At 45.3% G+C, this 18324-nt stretch overlaps 1 protein-coding gene across 3 annotated transcripts in view; it reads left to right on the top strand.

The window, feature by feature from the left end:
- Positions 1-18324, top strand: part of LOC139263028 (protein WWC2-like) — a 296134-nt gene that overhangs the window by 119469 nt on the left and 158341 nt on the right. For all 3 annotated transcript variants that reach the window (XM_070878495.1, XM_070878504.1, XM_070878514.1), the window contains exon 2: positions 17571-17680. In XM_070878495.1, coding sequence (XP_070734596.1) covers positions 17571-17680 — 110 coding nt within the window. The remainder of the gene's footprint in view (positions 1-17570; positions 17681-18324) is intronic.

The following is an 18324-nucleotide window of genomic DNA, read 5'->3' on the forward strand; positions in this document are numbered from 1 at the left end:
CGGTTTTGACACCGTAGGTTCCCCACTTCAACAAGGTTTTCTAGTAGTGGGGGAGGGGAGGGTTTCCAAGTAAAATGCTGGAAGGAAAGCCAGAGGGGACATTTCCTTCTGGATCTTTCACACTTGCAAAGAGCTCTCGGAAGACACTTGTCCTATATTTTATACTTAGTTATAAGAAAGCTTCATGATAAAATATTTATTGGGTTCTGTCATCTGGTGAGGATGTTTTCAAAACACTTGTTCCCAAATGATTTTAAATGTTTAAGTCAAAAACATTGAAGACTAAAAAAGAAAAATTGCAAAAGTTTGTAGCAAAATGAAGTTAATCCATGTGACTAAAATGGCAGCCTGTCGTTGAGAGCTTTCAGTGTGGACTAATGCTGGCTCTTCCAGCAACATGGTGTGCCTGAAAAATTAAATGTGGACTTCCAGGCAAACTGAGTGGATTCGGTTTTAGTAACTGGGAAACCCTATAATTACATAGAGTTACATGGACCAGTGGATGTGGTATATTTGGATTTTCAAAGGGCTTTTGACAAGGTTCCACACAAGAGATTAGTGTGTAAAATTAAAGCACATGGTATTGGAGGTAATGTATTGACGTGGATAGAGAACTAGTTGGCAGACAGGAAGCAGAGAGTAGGAATAAACGGGTCCTTCTCAGAATGTCAGGTAGTGACTTGTGGGGTGCGGCAGGGCTCAGTGCTGGGACCCCAGCTATTTACAATATACATTCATGATTTAGACGAAGGAATTGAATGACACTAAACTGGGTTCCAGTGTGAGCTGTGAGGAGGACGCTAAGAGGCTGCAGGGGACTTAGACAGGTTAGGTGAGTGGACAAATGCGTGGCAGGTGCAGTATAATGTAGATAAATGTGAGGTTATCCACTTTGGTGGCTAAAACAGGAAGGCAGAATATTATCTGAATGGTGACAGATTAGGAAAAGGGGAGGTGCAACGAGACCTGGGTATCATGGTACAACAGTCATTGAAAGTTGGCATGCAGGCAGCAGGCGGTGAAAAAGGCAAATGGCAAGTTGGCCTTCATAGCGAGAGGATTTGAGTATAGGAACAGGGAGGTCTTACTGCAGTTGTACAAGGCCTTGGTGAGGCCACACCTTGAATATGTGTTCAGTTTTGGTCTCCTAATCTGAGGAAGGACATTTTTGCTATTGAGGGAGTGCAGCGAAGGTTCACCAGACTGATTCCCGGGATGGCAGGACTGACATATGAAGAAAGACTGGATCGACTAGGCTTATATTCACTGGAATTTAGAAGAATGAGAGGGGATCTCATAGAAACATAGAAAATAGGTGCAGGAGCAGGCCATTCAGCCCTTCTAGCCTACACCGCCATTCAATGAGTTCATGGCTGAACATGAAACTTCAGTACCCCCTTCCTGCTTTCTCACCATACACCTTGATCCCCCGAGTAGTAAGGACTCCATCTAACTCCCTTTTGAATATATTTAGTGAATTGGCCTCAACTACTTTCTGTGGTAGAGAATTCCACAGGTTCACCACTCTCTGGGTGATGAAGTTTCTCCTCATCTCGGTCCTAAATGGCTTACCCCTTATCCTTAGACTGTGACCCCTGGTTCTGGACTTCCCCAACATTGGGAACATTCTTCCTGCATCCAAACCCATCAGAATTTTAAACGTTTCTGTGAGGTCCCCTCTCACTCTTCTGAACTCCAGTGAATACAAGCCCAGTTGATCCAGTCTTTCTTGATAGGTCAGTCCCACCATCCCGGGAATCAGTCTGGTGAATCTTCGCTGCACTCCCTCAATAGCAAGAACGTCCTTCCTCAAGTTAGGAGACCAAAACTGTACACAATACTCCAGGTGTGGCCTCACCAAGGCCCTATACAACTGTAGCAACACCTCCCTGCCCCTGTACTCAAATCCCCTCGCTATGAAGGCCAACATGCCATTTGCTTTCTTAACCGCCTGCTGTACCTGCATGCCAACCTTCAATGACTGATGTACCATGACACCCAGGTCTCGCTGCACCTTCCCCCTTCCTAATCTGTCACCATTCAGATAATAGTCTGTCTCTCTGTTTTTACCACCAAAGTGGATAACCTCACATTTATCCACATTATACTTCATCTGCCACGCATTTGCCCACTCACCTAACCTATCCAAGTCACTCTGCAGCCTCATAGCATCCTCCTCGCAGCTCACACTGCCACCCAACTTAGTGTCATCCGCAAATTTGGAGATACTACATTTAATCCCCTCGTCTAAATCATTAATGTACAATGTAAACAGCTGGGGCCCCAGCACAGAACCTTGCGGTACCCCACTAGTCACTGCCTGCCATTCTGAAAAGTACCCATTTACTCCTACTCTTTGCTTCCTGTCTGACAACCAGTTCTCAATCCACGTCAGCACACTACCCCCAATCCCATGTGCTTTAACTTTGCACATTAATCTCCTGTGTGGGACCTTGTCGAACGCCTTCTGAAAGTCCAAATATACCACATCAACTGGTTCTCCCTTGTCCACTCTACTGGAAACATCCTCAAAAAATTCCAGAAGATTTGTCAAGCATGATCTCCCTTTCACAAATCCACGCTGACTTGGACCTATCATGTCACCTCTTTCCAAATGCGCTGCTATGACATCCTTAATAATTGATTCCATCATTTTACCCACTACTGAGGTCAGGCTGACCGGTCTATAATTCCCTGCTTTCTCTCTCCCTCCTTTTTTAAAAAGTGGGGTTACATTGGCTACCCTCCACTCCATAGGAACTGATCCAGAGTCTATGGAATGTTGGAAAATGACTGTCAATGCATCCGCTATTTCCAAGGCCACCTCCTTAAGTACTCTGGGATGCAGTCCATCAGGCCCTGGGGATTTATCGGCCTTCAATCCCATCAATTTCCCCAACACAATTTCCCGACTAATAAAGATTTCCCTCAGTTCCTCCTCCTTACTAGACCCTCTGACCCCTTTTATATCCGGAAGGTTGTTTGTGTCCTCCTTAGTGAATACCGAACCAAAGTACTTGTTCAATTGGTCTGCCATTTCTTTGTTCCCCGTTATGACTTCCCCTGATTCTGACTGCAGGGGACCTACGTTTGTCTTTACTAACCTTTTTCTCTTTACATACCTATAGAAACTTTTGCAATCCGCCTTAATGTTCCCTGCAAGCTTCTTCTCGTACTCCATTTTCCCTGCCCTAATCAAACCCTTTGTCCTCCTCTGCTGAGTTCTAAATTTCTCCCAGTCCCCAGGTTCGCTGCTATTTCTGGCCAATTTGTATGCCACTTCCTTGGCTTTAATACTATCCCTGATTTCCCTAGATAGCCACGGTTGAGCCACCTTCCCTTTTTTATTTTTATGCCAGACAGGAATGTACAATTGTTGTAATTCATCCATGCGGTCTCTAAATGTCTGCCATTGCCCATCCACAGTCAACCCCTTAAGTATCATTCGCCAATCTATCTTAGCCAATTCACGCCTCATACCTTCAAAGTTACCCTTCTTTAAGTTCTGGACCATGGTCTCTGAATTAACTGTTTCATTCTCCATCCTAATGCAGAATTCCACCATATTATGGTCACTCTTCCCCAAGGGGCCTCGCACAATGAGCTTGTTAATTAATCCTCTCTCATTACACAACACCCAGTCTAAGATGGCCTCCCCCCTAGTTGGTTCCTCGACATATTGGTCTAGAAAACCATCCCTTATGCACTCCAGGAAATCCTCCTCCACCGTATTGCTTCCAGTTTGGCTAGCCCAATCTATGTGCATATTAAAGTCACCCATTATAACTGCTGCACCTTTATTGCATGCACTCCTAATTTCCTGTTTGATGCCCTCCCCAACATCACTACTACTGTTTGGAGGTCTGTACACAACTCCCACTAACGTTTTTTGCCCTTTAGTGTTCTGCAGCTCTACCCATATAGATTCCACATCATCCAAGCTAATGTCTTTCCTAACTATTGCATTAATCTCCTCTTTAACCAGCAATGCTACCCCACCTCCTTTTCCTTTTATTCTATCCTTCCTGAATGTTGAATACCCCTGGATGTTGAGTTCCCAGCCCTGATCATCCTGGAGCCACGTCTCCGTAATCCCAATCACATCATATTTGTTAACATCTATTTGCACACTTAATTCATCCACCTTATTGCGGATACTCCTTGCATTAAGACACAAAGCCTTCAGGCTTGCTTTTTTAACACCCTTTGTCCTTTTAGAATTTTGCTGTACAGTGGCCCTTTTTGTTCTTTGCCTTGGGTTTCTCTGCCCTCCACTTTTCCTCATCTCCTTTCTGTCTTTTGCTTTTGCCTCATTTTTGTCTCCCTCTGTCTCCCTGCATAGGTTCCCATCCACCTGCAATATTAGTTTAACTCCTCCCCAACAGCACTAGCAAACACTCCCCCGAGGACATTGGTTCCGGTCCTGGCCAGGTGCAGACCGTCCGGTTTGTACTGGTCTCACCTCCCCCAGAACTGGTTCCAATGTCCCAGGAATTTAAATCCCTCCCTGCTGCACCACTGCTCAAGCCACGTATTCATCTGCGCTATCCTGCGATTCCTACTCTGACTAGCACGTGGTACTGGTAGCAATCCCGAGATTACTACTTTTGAGGTCCTACTTTTTAATTTAGCTCCTAGCTCCTTAAATTCTTTTCGTAGGATCTCATCCCTTTTTTTACCTATGTCGTTGGTACCAATGTGCACCACGACAACTGGCTGTTCTCCCTCCCATTTCAGAATGTCCTGCACCCGCTCCGAGACATCCTTGACCCTTGCACCAGGGAGGCAACATACCATCCTGGAGTCTCGGTTGCGGCCGCAGAAACGCCTATCTATTCCCCTCACCATCGAATCCCCTATCACTATCGCGCTCCCAATCTTTTTCCTGCCCTTCTGTGCAGCAGAGCCAGCCACAGTGCCATGAACTTGGCTGCTGCTGCCCTCCCCTGATGAGTCATCCCCCACAACAGTACTCAAAGCGGTGTATCTGTTTTGCAGGGGGATGACCACAGGGGACCCCTGCACTATCTTTCTTGCACTACTCTTCCTGCTGGTCTTCCATTCCCTATCTAGCTGTGGACCCTTCTCCTGCGGTAAGACCAACTCACTACACGTGATACTCGCGTCATTCTCAGCATCGTGGATGCTCCAGAGTGAATCCACCCTCAGCTCCAATTCCGCAACGCGGACCATCAAGAGCTCGAGGCGGATACACTTCCCACACATGTAGCGCCCAGGGACACCGGAAGTGTCCCCGAGTTCCCACATGGTACAGGAGGAGCATATCACGTGACCGAGCTCTCCTGCCATGTCTTAACCCTTAGATACACTTAAATTGGTAGTAACAATGCTAAAGTTCACTTACTGATATAAAAAAGAAAAAGAAAAGTTACTCACCAATCACCAGCCAATCACTTACCCCATTGGCTGTGACGTCACTTTTTGATTCCCTTCTACTTCTATTTTGCTTTCTCTCCCGCTGTAGCTGCACCGGTACGCCTTTTATAGGCCGCTCCCCTCTCACCAACTGCTGCTGGCTCTCGATCTCCCGCTGGGCTTTTGATAGGTCGCTCCCCTCTCACCAACTGCCGCTGGCTCTCGATCTCCCGCTGGGCTTTTGATAGGTCGCTCCCCTCTCACCCATATAAAATTCTGACGGGATTGGACAGATTAGATGCAGGAAGAATGTTCCCGATGTTGGGGAAGTCCAGAACCAGGGGTCACAGTCTAAGGATAAGGGGTAAGCCATTTAGGACCGAGATGAGGAGAAACTTCTTCACTCAGAGAATTGTGAACCTGTGGAATTCCCTACCACAGAGAGTTGTTGAGGCCAGTTCGTTAGATATATTCAAGAGGGAGTTAGATGTGGCCCTTATGGCTAAAGGGATCAAGGGGTATGGAGAGAAAGCAGGAAAGGGGTACTGAGGGAATTATCAACCATGATCTTATTGAATAGTGGTGCAGGCTCGAAGGGCCGAATGGCCTACTCCTGCATCTATTTTCTATGTTTCTATGTTACACAGAAACAGGCCATTCCACCCAACTGGTCTATGCCGGTGTTTATGCTCCACACGAGCCTCCTCCCACCCCTCTTCATCTCACCTTATCAGTATATCCTTCTATTCCTTTCTTCTTCATGGATTTATCTAGCTTCCCTTTAATCCTTTGCCAGAACAATAAACATTTGACGAGCTAGCCTCGCATGTGCACCAAATCATTTGTGGTTTTGTGCTCCTAGGACTATTCTTGATCCCTAAAATTATCAAGCAGATAGCATTATTCATAATCACCTGTCCATTGATTCAGTGGGAAATATTTCCCGTTAAAGCAACTTCAGATGTGAGTTGGAATTAGAATAATAGAATTCTGTGTGTTGATTTTTAAATGGTGAGCGATTGGGAAGTGTTGGTATTCAGAGGGATCCGGGTTCCCTTGCACACGAATCACTGAAAGTTACCATGCAGGTACAGCAAGCAATTAAGAAAGCAAATGGTATGTTGGTCTTTATTACAAGAGGATTTGAATATAAACATAAAGAGTATAAAGTAAAAGTAAAGAATGAGGAGGCATTGGAAGAAAGAGCATAGTCATATCCTTAAAGGAATCCAAATGTTCCCTGTGCATCATATCTTGAAGGTCGTGTTCTCAAAGAAAGAACTTTTTAAATACTGTACCACAATTTTTTTTAAAAGAACAGTTTTCTCCTATTTCCTGTTCTGCTGAGGGAGTTACTCCTTGCTCTGGTACAGTCCTATGGGTCCCAGCCCTTCAGTACTTTGCTCAAATGACCATTTTTCATGTGTGAGTCTGCACAGAGTAAGTGTGATCAGGCCACTGGGGTGGAAGGGGGGAGGCTAGAGTTGAATCCGATCCTGTACTCGCATGATGTCGCACTGGGTTAGATAGTCATCAGTAGCAGGAACCCCAACTGATTTTCTCTGCCCTGAACCAAGGCACCAAAGGACAGTTGAAGCCGCTCAGAGCCAAGATACCTCATTGACCTCATGCTGCACAGTTGTCTCACAGTTAAACTCTGATTGACCTGAGGCTCTGATTAGAAGCAATTAGATTTGGTGGTACAGTATTAGAGAGACACATTTTCTCCTTACGATTTGAGTAATATTAAGATTTAGTATTCTAAGTTTCACTTAGCGCTTATGTTTAAATTATGATATTAGTGGTGCCTGTTGAGGGGACACTTGTGTTATTTTATTTTAATTTTTAATTTAAAAAAAACAAGAAAAAAGCCAAAAAGTATATTTTTAAAAATTACAACTAAGGGAAAATAATTTAATGATGGTGTTACTAGTATATTAAGGCCACGGGAATTAAATAAGTAATTATAATTCTATTACAAATGAATTCTTCCTAATAATTTTACTGAAAAAGTTGGTGTACAAAATAGGACCCAGTTTATACTGACTTGCACTAACATCCCGGATGGGAGGCCACCAGGTATGAATGACAATTCCTAAACGCTAGCTTTGAAAATTTCAAAAGAACAATGGATGTACTATCCTCTTTGGGGTCATTCGTTTCTGAGACAGACAATGCCATTAGGCATCGTTCAGTATTCGGAGGAAGATAATACCTCAGTTGTAGGTCATTGAAGTCTGTAGGTAGTTGTTAGGCCAAATGATGCCGTGAAGGACGGTCTCCATTTCAGGTGGAAATGCGTCGATTTTGAGGGATGTGGACGTACACTATACAACTGAAATGTGTCAAATTGGGTTGTAAAATTCAAATACATGCTTCATTCCTTCATAGTGCCTGTCCTGTATAAACACGTGCCAACTCTAGTCTTAAAGGGGTAATATCATCAGAGTAAGAGGCCATTGAGAGCAAAGCAAATAGACAGCAAATAGCATTGGAAGGTGGAGCCATGCATACAATATAAGTTAGCAGTTAATTTGTATTTTGTTTACTTTGACCTCACGTCGTAGTTCTAACTCTGAATTTATCAGAAGAATCTTTGTTTGTGACTTGTGTATTAAATTGTTGGATCCAATTTCCCTTAACGAGTGTGTGTAATGACAAGCTCATCTCAATGTGTCTGATTTATTTCGCACACAGGAAGTCAATTTAAAGTTTAGGGGAAGGAAAATTCCTTTGGAGAAACTTAGTAAAAAAAAAAGAGGGAGCCTTCGTCACAGTAAGCTGCGGAGCAGACTGGGAATTATTTTAGCCTGGAGGTGAGTTGTGTGCGGTGGGGTGGGGTGGGGGCAGGGGGGCTGTTGTGAGGTTGGGAAATCTGGAAGAATGAATTTCCCGAGAGTCCTGCAGAGTTTAACTGCAGGGCTCCTTTAATTGGGGTTTCCGCCCATGGGCAGCCTGATTGAGAGGCTGGAGTTCTTTCAGGCGGCAAGCCTGATTCTCAAGGATGAAGCTTACGAGAGCAGGTAGGTGTATTGGGCGAGTGAGAGAGATTGTGGGGAGGGAGGGGGCAATGTTCGAATCGCCCGGGGGGAGGTTGGGGGGGGGGGGGGATGTGATGGTGGTTGGGAGGCAGACAGATCGTGGGGTGGGTGGTGGGGGGGTTACTGGGTAGTTTATTGAGCCTGGAGGAAGCACTCCTGTTCTTTTCTGGCCCACAAGCAGTGCTGTAAAGGCACTAACTTCATGGATTCAGCTCTTCCCGCCTGCTTTTAGCTGCCGCGTTTCCCGAGGCCTGGGAAACCTAGCCACCTGTGGTTAAAAATAGAATCACTGTAAAGTGAAGGCAGACAGCCTCAAAATAATACTTAAATGACCAAACCGCTTCCGGCGATCGGATTGGTAGTTCACCCCTTGTCCCGCCTCCATTCAAACCGGAAGTGGAACGGCTCCTGTTCCAGATTTTTTGCTGACACGACCCCAACCCACCTGTTTTTGGGAGTTAATATTTAGCCCAAAGATGTTTCAGAATCGCGAGCAATAGTTCTCACTTCACATTGCAGTTGCCATTTAGACCATGCTTACTGGCATTCTGTTGATAACTAAAAGTGTCTTACTCAAGGGCCATGCTCAGAAATGCTCCAAATTGCAATTTCAATAGATCTCTTTCGCTTGTTGTGTGGATGCAGGGATAGTCTCAACTTGGATGGGGGATTGTCCTATGCGGAGAGATTGAGTAGACTAGGCCTATATTTTCTCGAGTTTAGAAGAATGAGAGGTGATCGCATTGAAACATACAAAATTCCTACAGGACAGAGTAGATATTTCCCCTGGCTGGGGAGTCGAGAACTAGGGGTCACAGTCTCAGGATAAGGGGTCGGCCATTTAGGTCTGAGATGAGGAAAAATTTCTTCACTCAGAGGGTGGTGAATCTCTGGAATTCTCTACCCCAGAGGACTGTGGAGGCTCAGTCATTGAGTATATTCAAGACAGTGATAGATTTTTGGATATTAAGGGAATCAAGGGATATGGGGATAGTGCAGGAAAGTGGAGTTGAGGTAGAAGATCAGCTATGTAAAAATAAAACTGGGAAGGTGGCTCAACCGTGGCTAACAAGGGAAATTAAGGATAGCGTTAAATCCAAGGAAGAGGCATATAAATTGGTCAGAAAAAGCAGCAAACCTGAGGACTGGGAGAATTTTATAATACAGCAGAGGAGGACAAAGGGTTTAATTAGGAGAGGGAAAATAGAGTATGAGAGGAAGCTTGCTGGGAACATAAAAACTGACTGCAAAAGCTTCTATAGCTATCTGAAGAGAAAAAGATTAGTGAAGACAAACGTAGGTCCCTTGCAGTCAGATTCAGGTGAATTTATAATGGGGAACAAAGAAATGGCGGACCAGTTAAACAAATACTTTGGTTCTGTCTTCACGAAGGAAGACACAAATAAACTTCTGGAAATACTAGGGGACCGATGGTCTAGTGAGAAGGAGGAACTGAAGGAAATCTTTATTAGGCGGGAAATTGTGTTAGGGAAATTGATGGGTTTGAAGGCCGATATATCCCCGGGACCTGATAGTCTGCATCCCAGAGTACTTAAGGAAGTAACGCTAGAAATAGTGGATGCATTGGTGATCATTTTCCAACAGTCTATCGACTCTGGATCAGTTCCTATGGACTGGAGGGTAGCTAATGTAACATCACTTTTTAAGAAAGGAGGGAGAGAGAAAGTGGTTAATTATAGCCTGACATCAGTAGTGGGGAAAATGTTGGAATCAATTATTAAAGATGAAATCGCAGCGCATTTGGAAAGCAGTGACAGGATCGGTCCAAGTCAGCATGGATTTATGAAAGGAAAATCCTGCTTGACAAATCTTCTAGAATTTTTTGAGGATGTAACTGGTAGAGTGGACAAGGGAGAACCAGTGGATGTGGTGTATTTGGACTTTCAAAAGGCTTTTGACAAGGTCCCACAAAAGAGATTGGTGTGCAAAATCAGAGCACATGGTATTGGGGGTAATGTACTGACGTGGATAGAGAACTGGTTGGCAGACAGGAAACAGAGAGTCGGGATAAACGGGTCCTTTTCAGAATGGCAGGCAGTGACTAGTGGGGTGCTGCAGGGCTCAGTGCTGGGACCCCAGCTATTTACAATATACATTAATGATTTAGATGAAAGAATTGAGTGTAATATCTCTAATTTTGCAGATGACACTAAGCTGGGTGGTGGTGTGAGCTGTGAGGAGGATGCTAGGAGGCTGCAGGGTGACTTGGACAGGTTAGGGCAAATGCATGGCAGATGCAGTATAATGTGGATAAATGTGAGGTTATCCGCTTTGGTGGCAAAAACAGGAAGGCAGGATATTATCTGAATGGCGGCAGATTAGGAAAAGGGGTGGTGCAACGAGACCTGGGTGTCATGGTACATCAGTCATTGAAAGTTGGCATGCAGGTACAGCAGGCGGTAAAGAAGGCAAATGGTATGTTGGCCTTCATAGCTAGGGGATTTGAGTATCGGAGCAGGGAGGTCTTACTGCAGTTATACAGGGCCTTAGTGAGGCCTCACCTGGAACATTGTGTTCAGTTTTGGTCTCCTAATCTGAGGAAGGACGTTCTTGCTATTGAGGGAGTGCAGCGAAGGTTCACCAGACTGATTCCCGGGATGGCAGGACTGACATATGAGGAGAGACTGAATCGACTGGGCCTGTATTCACTGGAGTTTAGAGGGATGAGAGGGGATCTCATAGAAACATATAAAATTCTGACGGGACTGGACAGGTTAGATGCAGGATGAATGTTCCCGATGTTGGGGAAGTCCAGAACCAAGGGACATAGTCTAAGGATAAAGGATAAGCCATTTAGGACTGAGATGAGGAGAAACTCCTTCACTCAGGGAGTTGTTAACCTGTGGAATTCCCTACCGCAGAGAGTTGTTGATGCCAGTTCATTGGATATATTCAAGAGGGAGTTCGATATGGCCCTTACGGCTAAAGGGATCGAGGGGTATGGAGAGAAAGCAGGAAAGGGGTACTGAGGTGAATGATCAGCCATGATCTTATTGAATGGTGGTGCAGGCTCGAAGGGCCGAATGGCCTACTCCTGCACCTGTTTTCTATGTTTCTATGATATTGAATGGTGGTGCAGGCTTGAAGGGCCGAATGGCCTACTCCTGCACCTATTTTCTATGTTTCTATGATATTGAATGGCGGTGCAGGCTTAAAGGGCCGAATGGCCTACTCCTGCACCTATTTTCTATGTTTCTATGTTTCTATGATATTGAATGGTGGAGCAGGCTCGAATGGCCTAATCCCTCTCCTAATTCTTATGTTCTTATATTCCAACTCTCTGATTGTGGTGAGGGGGTATTCCTCAGTTTTTCAAGCAATGGATTTAGGGTCTTCCAAATGTCTGAGGTGGTTAGAATAAGTGCCACGTGTTAGGATGTGGAGGGAGAAAACAGACAACTGTAAAGACTGACCATTGCAGTATCCCTTAACCATTCAGCAGTTCATGGGATAGGTGCTGCACCTAGTAGACCTTTCACACATAATGAGGACCAGTCCATGTTTGATTTTGCCATCTCGCTTTCTCTCGTTGGAGAGCGAGAGGGAATGATTTTTTTCAAACTATTTTCTCATCTCAGTCTTGTGTCCAGTCAAAGGTTCATGTGGCTTTACTTTAACCAGAAGTCTTTCATGTGGAATCACAAATGCTCTCTGAAGGCCTAAATAAATGATTTCATCGGGAGTTCCGCCAGCGACTTGGCCCTTAGCATCTTCAGAGAAGTTGAGGTTTACGAAGCCATTTGTACCAATGCTGGCTGCTTCTTGTTAGGTCCTTGCTTTACAATCACTCCTCCAATCTGTCTCTTGGAATAAATTCAGTTAATTTAACCCGTTATTGATGTTAAATGAATGGACTTGTAATTGGCTCTATCAATATGTGTGTGGAAAAACCTGGCTGATTTTTCTTCCCCTTCTGTTCCTGGCCCGTGAAGACCGAGATCAATTATAGCATCCCTGCTGCTATCCCAGCAGGGAATACTCAACTCCCCATCAACCAGAGATAAATCCAAGCCCTTTTTTGATCTGTGTGGCTCAACACTGACGTCAATGACTCTCACTTTACATCGTTAGATGAACGCTGTGGTGGCTAAATTTAGTGGAATGCTTTAGATGACAGGGTTTAAAATGGTCTTTTACCAAATTGTTACTGTTTATTTCCATGTAGTTTTATAATCTCCCTGTATACTTTCCTATGGACTGTCAGCAGAAGCCAACTGCGGGAACATGGCCGTTTTGCTGCTGCTTTGCTAGATAATCAAAAAGGAGTTTATCACTAGTTGCTATTCACAGTTAATTCTAACTCTAACCCACCCTTCCAGACAAACTCTGTCTATTGCTCTTGATTTCATCATCATAGGCAGTCACTCAAAATCGAGGAAGACTTGCTTCCACTTTAAAAGTGAGTTCTCAGGTGACTGTACAGTCCAATACGAGAATTACAGTCTCTGTCACAGGTGGGACAGATAGTGGTTGAAGGAAAGGGTGGGTGGGGAATCTGGTTTACCGCACGCTCCTTCCGCTGCCTGCGCTTGGTTTCTGCATGCTCTCGGCGCCGAGACTCGAGGTGCTCAGCACCCTTCCGGATGCTCTTCCTCCACTTAGGGTGGTCTTTGGCCAGGGATTCCCAGGTGTCAGTGGAGATGTTGCATTTTATCAAGGAGGCTTTGAAGGTGTCCTTGAAATATTTCCTCTGCCCACCTGGGGCTCGCTTGCTGTGTAGGAGTTCAGAGTAGAGCGCTTGCTTTGGGAGTCTTGTGTCAGGCATGCGAACAATGTGGCCCGCCCAACGGAGCTGGTCGAGTGTGGTCAGTGCTTTGATGCTGGGAATGTTTGCCTGACATTGGTGCATCTGTCATCTCAAGGGATTTGCAGGAGCTTGCGGAGACATAGTTGGTGGTATTTCTCCAGCGATGTGAGGTACCTACTGTATATGGTCCACATCTCTAAGCCATACAGGAGGGCGGGTATCACTACAGCCCTGTAGCCCATAAGCTTGGTGCCAGATTTTAGGGCCTGGTCTTTGAACACTCTCTTCTTCAGGCAGCCAAAGGCTGCGCTGGTGCACTGGAGGCGGTGTTGAACCTCGTCGTCTCTGTCTGCCCTTGCTGATAATAGGCTCCCGAGGTATGGGCAGTGGTCCACGTTGTCCAGGGCCGCGCCGTGCCGTGGATCTTAATGACTGGAGGGCAGTGCTGTGTGACGGGGTCAGGTTGGCGGAGGACCTTTGTCTTACAGATGTTTAGTGTAAGGCATATGCTTTCGTACGCCTCAGTGAAGTTGTTGGCTATGACTTGGAGTTCAGACTCTGAATGTGCGCAGGCGCAGGCATCGTCCGTGTACTGTAGCTCGATGATAGAGGATGGAACGGATCTAGTCTGGAGGCGACGAAGATTTAACAGGTTCCCATTGGTTCTGTAGTTTAGTTCCACTCCAGCGGAGAGCTTGTTGAGTACGAGGTGGAGCATTGCAGCGAGGAAGATCGAGAAGAGGGTTGGTGCGATGATGCAGCCGTGCTTGACCCCGGTCCGAACGTGGTTGGGTCTGTGGTGGATCCGTTGGTCAGGATCACGGCCTGCATGTCGTTGTGGAGCACGCGGAGGATTGCAGCAAACTTTTGTGGCAGCCGAAACAGAGGAGGACGCTCCATAGTCCCTCGCGGTTAACAGTGTCAAAGGCCTTTGAGAGGTCAAAAAAGGCCATGTACAAGGGTTGGTGCTGTTCGCTGCATTTCTCTTGCATTTATCGCACCGTAAAGATCATGTCCATTGTACCCCGTAGTGGACGGAATCCGCATTGTGACTCTGGGAGGAGCTCCTTAGCCACAGGGAGAAGAGGGTTGAGGAGGATTCTAGCAATGACCTTCCCAGTGGCTGATAACGGGGAGATTCCTCTGTAGTTGCCGCAGTCGGACTTGTCCCCTTTTTTAAAGATAGTCACGTTTACTGCATCTCTGAGATCTCCTGGCATGCTCTCCTCCTTCCAGATGAGAGAGATGAGGTCATGCATTCGTGCCAATAGTGTCTCTCCACCATACTTTAGGGTCTCAGTGGGGATTCCATCTTCTCCCGATGCCTTGTTGTTCTTGAGCTGGTGGATGGCCTTTTCTACCTCACGCAGGGCTGGGGTTTTGCTGAGATGGTGGTGAGTAGCATGCTGCGGGATGGAGTCAAGGACACTCAAGTCAAAGGCAGAGTCTCGGTTAAGGAGATCTTCGAAGTGCTCCTTCCAGCGGGTCCTGACTGCCTCGGTGTCCTTGATGAGTGTCTATCCGTTCTTGGCCAGCAGTGGGGTGGGGCCTTGGGTGCTTGGGCTGTGGGTGGACTTGACTGCGGTGAAGAATCCTCGCACATCAACTGTGCTTTCTCCACCCACCATCTATTCTTTAGATTTAAGGTGCTCACGTCTGGCAAGAGCAGATTGACTCAGAGCGAGGGGATGTTCCTGCACCGAATATCAAGCCTGCTTTTCCTGTATAGCGGAATAGTATCTGGGAGCCATGAGATCAAGTCTGCCATTTTACATAAGATGAGTGGTTAGGCCACTATGACCCAGTATATCATGCCAGGGTACAATTTAGAATTGTAAGTGAGGGTGATGCCTTACTGCAGTGACATTACATTCTCTTTAAGTTTCACAATTCTTTGGCAAATCGTAGATTATAGGGTGACCTTATGCCATGCGTCATGCAATTACATTGAGTTTGAGTCGTATATAAGTGGAACTGCAGTTTAATTCTGTTGAGGATTATAAGGCTAGACATTACAGCTGCTGGTCCACTCTTTGTGCCCCAAAGCTATTTTGCACATTTTTAAACTGTTACAAATGTGTTTCCTTGGGCAGCAATGTTGAGCCGACGCATTTACTACTGCCACTAACTTCCAGTATTCTTTCATTTATAGTGTGGACTCAGTAAAGAGGGGACTCCAATGGAGAAGAATCCATGTGCATTATAAACATTTTTGGGGGATATATATTTTTTACAACCTTACAGAACATACGAATTAGGAGCAGGAGTAGGCCATTTTACCCCTCGAGCCTGCTCTGCCATTCAATGAGATCATGGCTTATCTTCTACCTCAGCTATCCCCTTATGCCTTGATTCCCTTAATATTGAAAAATCTATCGATCTCTGTCTTGAATATAGTCAATGACTGAGCATCTCTGGGGTAGAGAATTCTAAAGATTCACCACTCTCTGAGTGAAGAAATTTCTCCTCATCTCAGTCCTAAATGGCCGACCCCTTCTGAGATTGTGACCCCTGGTTCTAGACTCCCCAGCCAGGGGAAACATCCTCCCTGAATCTACTCTGTTAAGCTCTGTAATAATTTTGTATGTTTCAATGAGATCACCTCTGATATATATGCCTGATGACTTACGATCACTGTAGGAGGCCATTCTTCCTAAATATTGCTACAGAAGAAGCCAGTTTTGGTAGGAAAATAGTGTTGCTAACCGTCCGGTTTTAAGTTGGATAGTTCGTTTTTTGAGCTGGGGGAGGGGCCGGGTGCTTGGCGGGGAGAGATCTCCAGAAATTTCAAAAGAATAAAACAAGTTACCAAAGTTCTGTTTTTTGTGAAACGAGAGCTCCCTCTTTTCCCCTTACTGTCTCTTATTATTGTTGAGACATTCATTATTAAGATTTTCATCAGGAGCAGCAAAGCAAACAGTAACAATGGAGCCACGTTCCACCTGTAGCATACCCCTATTCTCACACTTGCATGGTTTTGGATTCAGCAAAAGGCAGCAACTGCGTGGAAGCTATACCATGGCATCGTCCTATTTAAACAGCCGATCTCTGGCACAGCCAGATGGGGAAAGATGAATTTGTACCATGTTACATTAGTGCTGCGTTACTGTTAATGGCAGCAGAGTAACGGATTAGGTTAATCGGTGATTATGATTAAACTGACTGCTGTTAGATGCAGATAACAGTGGGGTAGGCTGATTAAAAGCTCTGGATGATGGGTCTTTGATGATGAAAGATTGGTCAGTGCTTTTAAGTCTGAATACTGATCCCACATTTGGGACTCTTCAACCACCTCTCCCACACTCGTGAGATACAAGAAAAAGCTTGTCATCTGGCAGGTGATTCCTCTCTCACCTCAGTCCTCTTTCTGCCACTTCTCTTTCTCTATTTTATCAGTGCTGCTGTGGTCAATATTCCTCTCTTGTTCCTTCTAAGCACCAACTGCACATTCCATTCAGTCTTTCTCCCCCTACATTCTCACTGTGTTCAAATCAAGGTTGACTCTATTTCAACTCCATCTGTCCCAGCACCTCAAAACTGTGCAACTCCTTATCTCCCTCACTAGGCTGATTCCGGAGATGAGGGGGGTTACCTTATGATGATAGATTGAGTAGACTGGGTCTTTACTCGTTGGAGTTCAGAAGGATGAGGGGTGATCTTATAGAAACATTTAAAATAATGAAAGGGATAGACAAGATAGAGGCAGAGAGGTTGTTTCCACTAGTCGGGGAGACTAGAACTAGGGGGCACAGACTCAAAATATAGGGGAGACAATTTAAAACCGAGTTGAGAAGGAATTTCTTCTCCCAGAGGGTTGTGAATCTGTGGAATTCTCTGCCCAAGGAAGCAGTTGAGGCTAACTCATTGAGTGTATTCAAATCACAGATAGATAGATTTTTAACCAATAAGGGAACTAAGGGTTATGGGGAGCGGGCGGGTAAGTGGAGCTGAGTCCACGGCCAGATCAGCCATGATCTTGTTGAATGGCGGAGCAGGCTCGAGGGCTGGATGGCCTACTCCTGTTCCTAATTCTTATGTTCTTATGTTCAGCCGTCCTTCAATAACCACAAGACTTTTAACATCCAAGCTTTGCATCACCTGATCACTACTTTCTGATTTACCTCATCTCTTTTATTCTTTTTAGCCCGCACGGTATCTTACACAATGGACCTTGGCTATTCATTTCCCTTTCTCAGTTCACCTGCTGTGCTGAATTGCTCAAAGATCGGTTCGGGGGAATGGCTGTGTAGAGTACCACACTTGGAGAATGTTGATGCGCAGTATTGCACAAGACTTGAGGAACTTCAAACGTGCAGCTGAGATATTTGATGAGGGGTTGCCATTGAAACAAACTAATCATTGTTTTTCTTTTGTGATTGTTTCAGGTTTACCAAACCCCTGACGTTTGCCGATTGCGTGGGGGATGAGCTCCCTCTGGGTTGGGAGGACGCCTATGATCCTCAGATTGGCATCTTCTACATTGACCACATCAACAGTAAGTGCTTCCAATAAGGCTGAGGTTATGTTTCCCATGGCCCTTGCTCAGCAACGCTATGAACTGATTTTGATTTTCTAAGTGAAGGGGTGATATTGAATATCTTTATCCACGATGAAAATCACTGCAACAGTTTAATGTAAGAAAAGCATTAAAAAAACTCTGGCAATACATTGCAGGTCCGTCTGTATGAGTTCTGATAAAGGATCTACACCTGAAACATTAACCCATCTTTTCTCTATTCATATGATGTATTTCTAACAGTTTTTGGTTTTCATTTCTGGTTTCTAGTGTTTGCCATTTTTAAAAATCAATTCACTGTACTGGGCACTTTCAGCATTCCACTGGCGGCTGGAGCTCTCGTCTACGTCTTCATCTCCTCCAGGCTGAACTTCTCTTATCACTGGCCTTTTGAGCGCCAACACACGCAAACTGTGGCACCAGCTGCTGTTCTGGAACAGGTCCTGCTCACCTCTCACCAAAACCTCACCAACCTGAACTGGTTGCTCAATTCTCTGCATATTCATTTCAACATCCTTGCTGGCATTTACAAATTCCTTCATGGCCTCACCACCTCTCATTCTGCCTCTCCCAATCCTACTTTGAGCTTGCACCTTCTGCCCTTCCAATTGCGCATTGCCCTT

This window comes from Pristiophorus japonicus, chromosome 1 (assembly GCF_044704955.1).
Source record: "Pristiophorus japonicus isolate sPriJap1 chromosome 1, sPriJap1.hap1, whole genome shotgun sequence".
Classification (NCBI taxonomy): Eukaryota; Metazoa; Chordata; class Chondrichthyes; family Pristiophoridae; genus Pristiophorus; species Pristiophorus japonicus.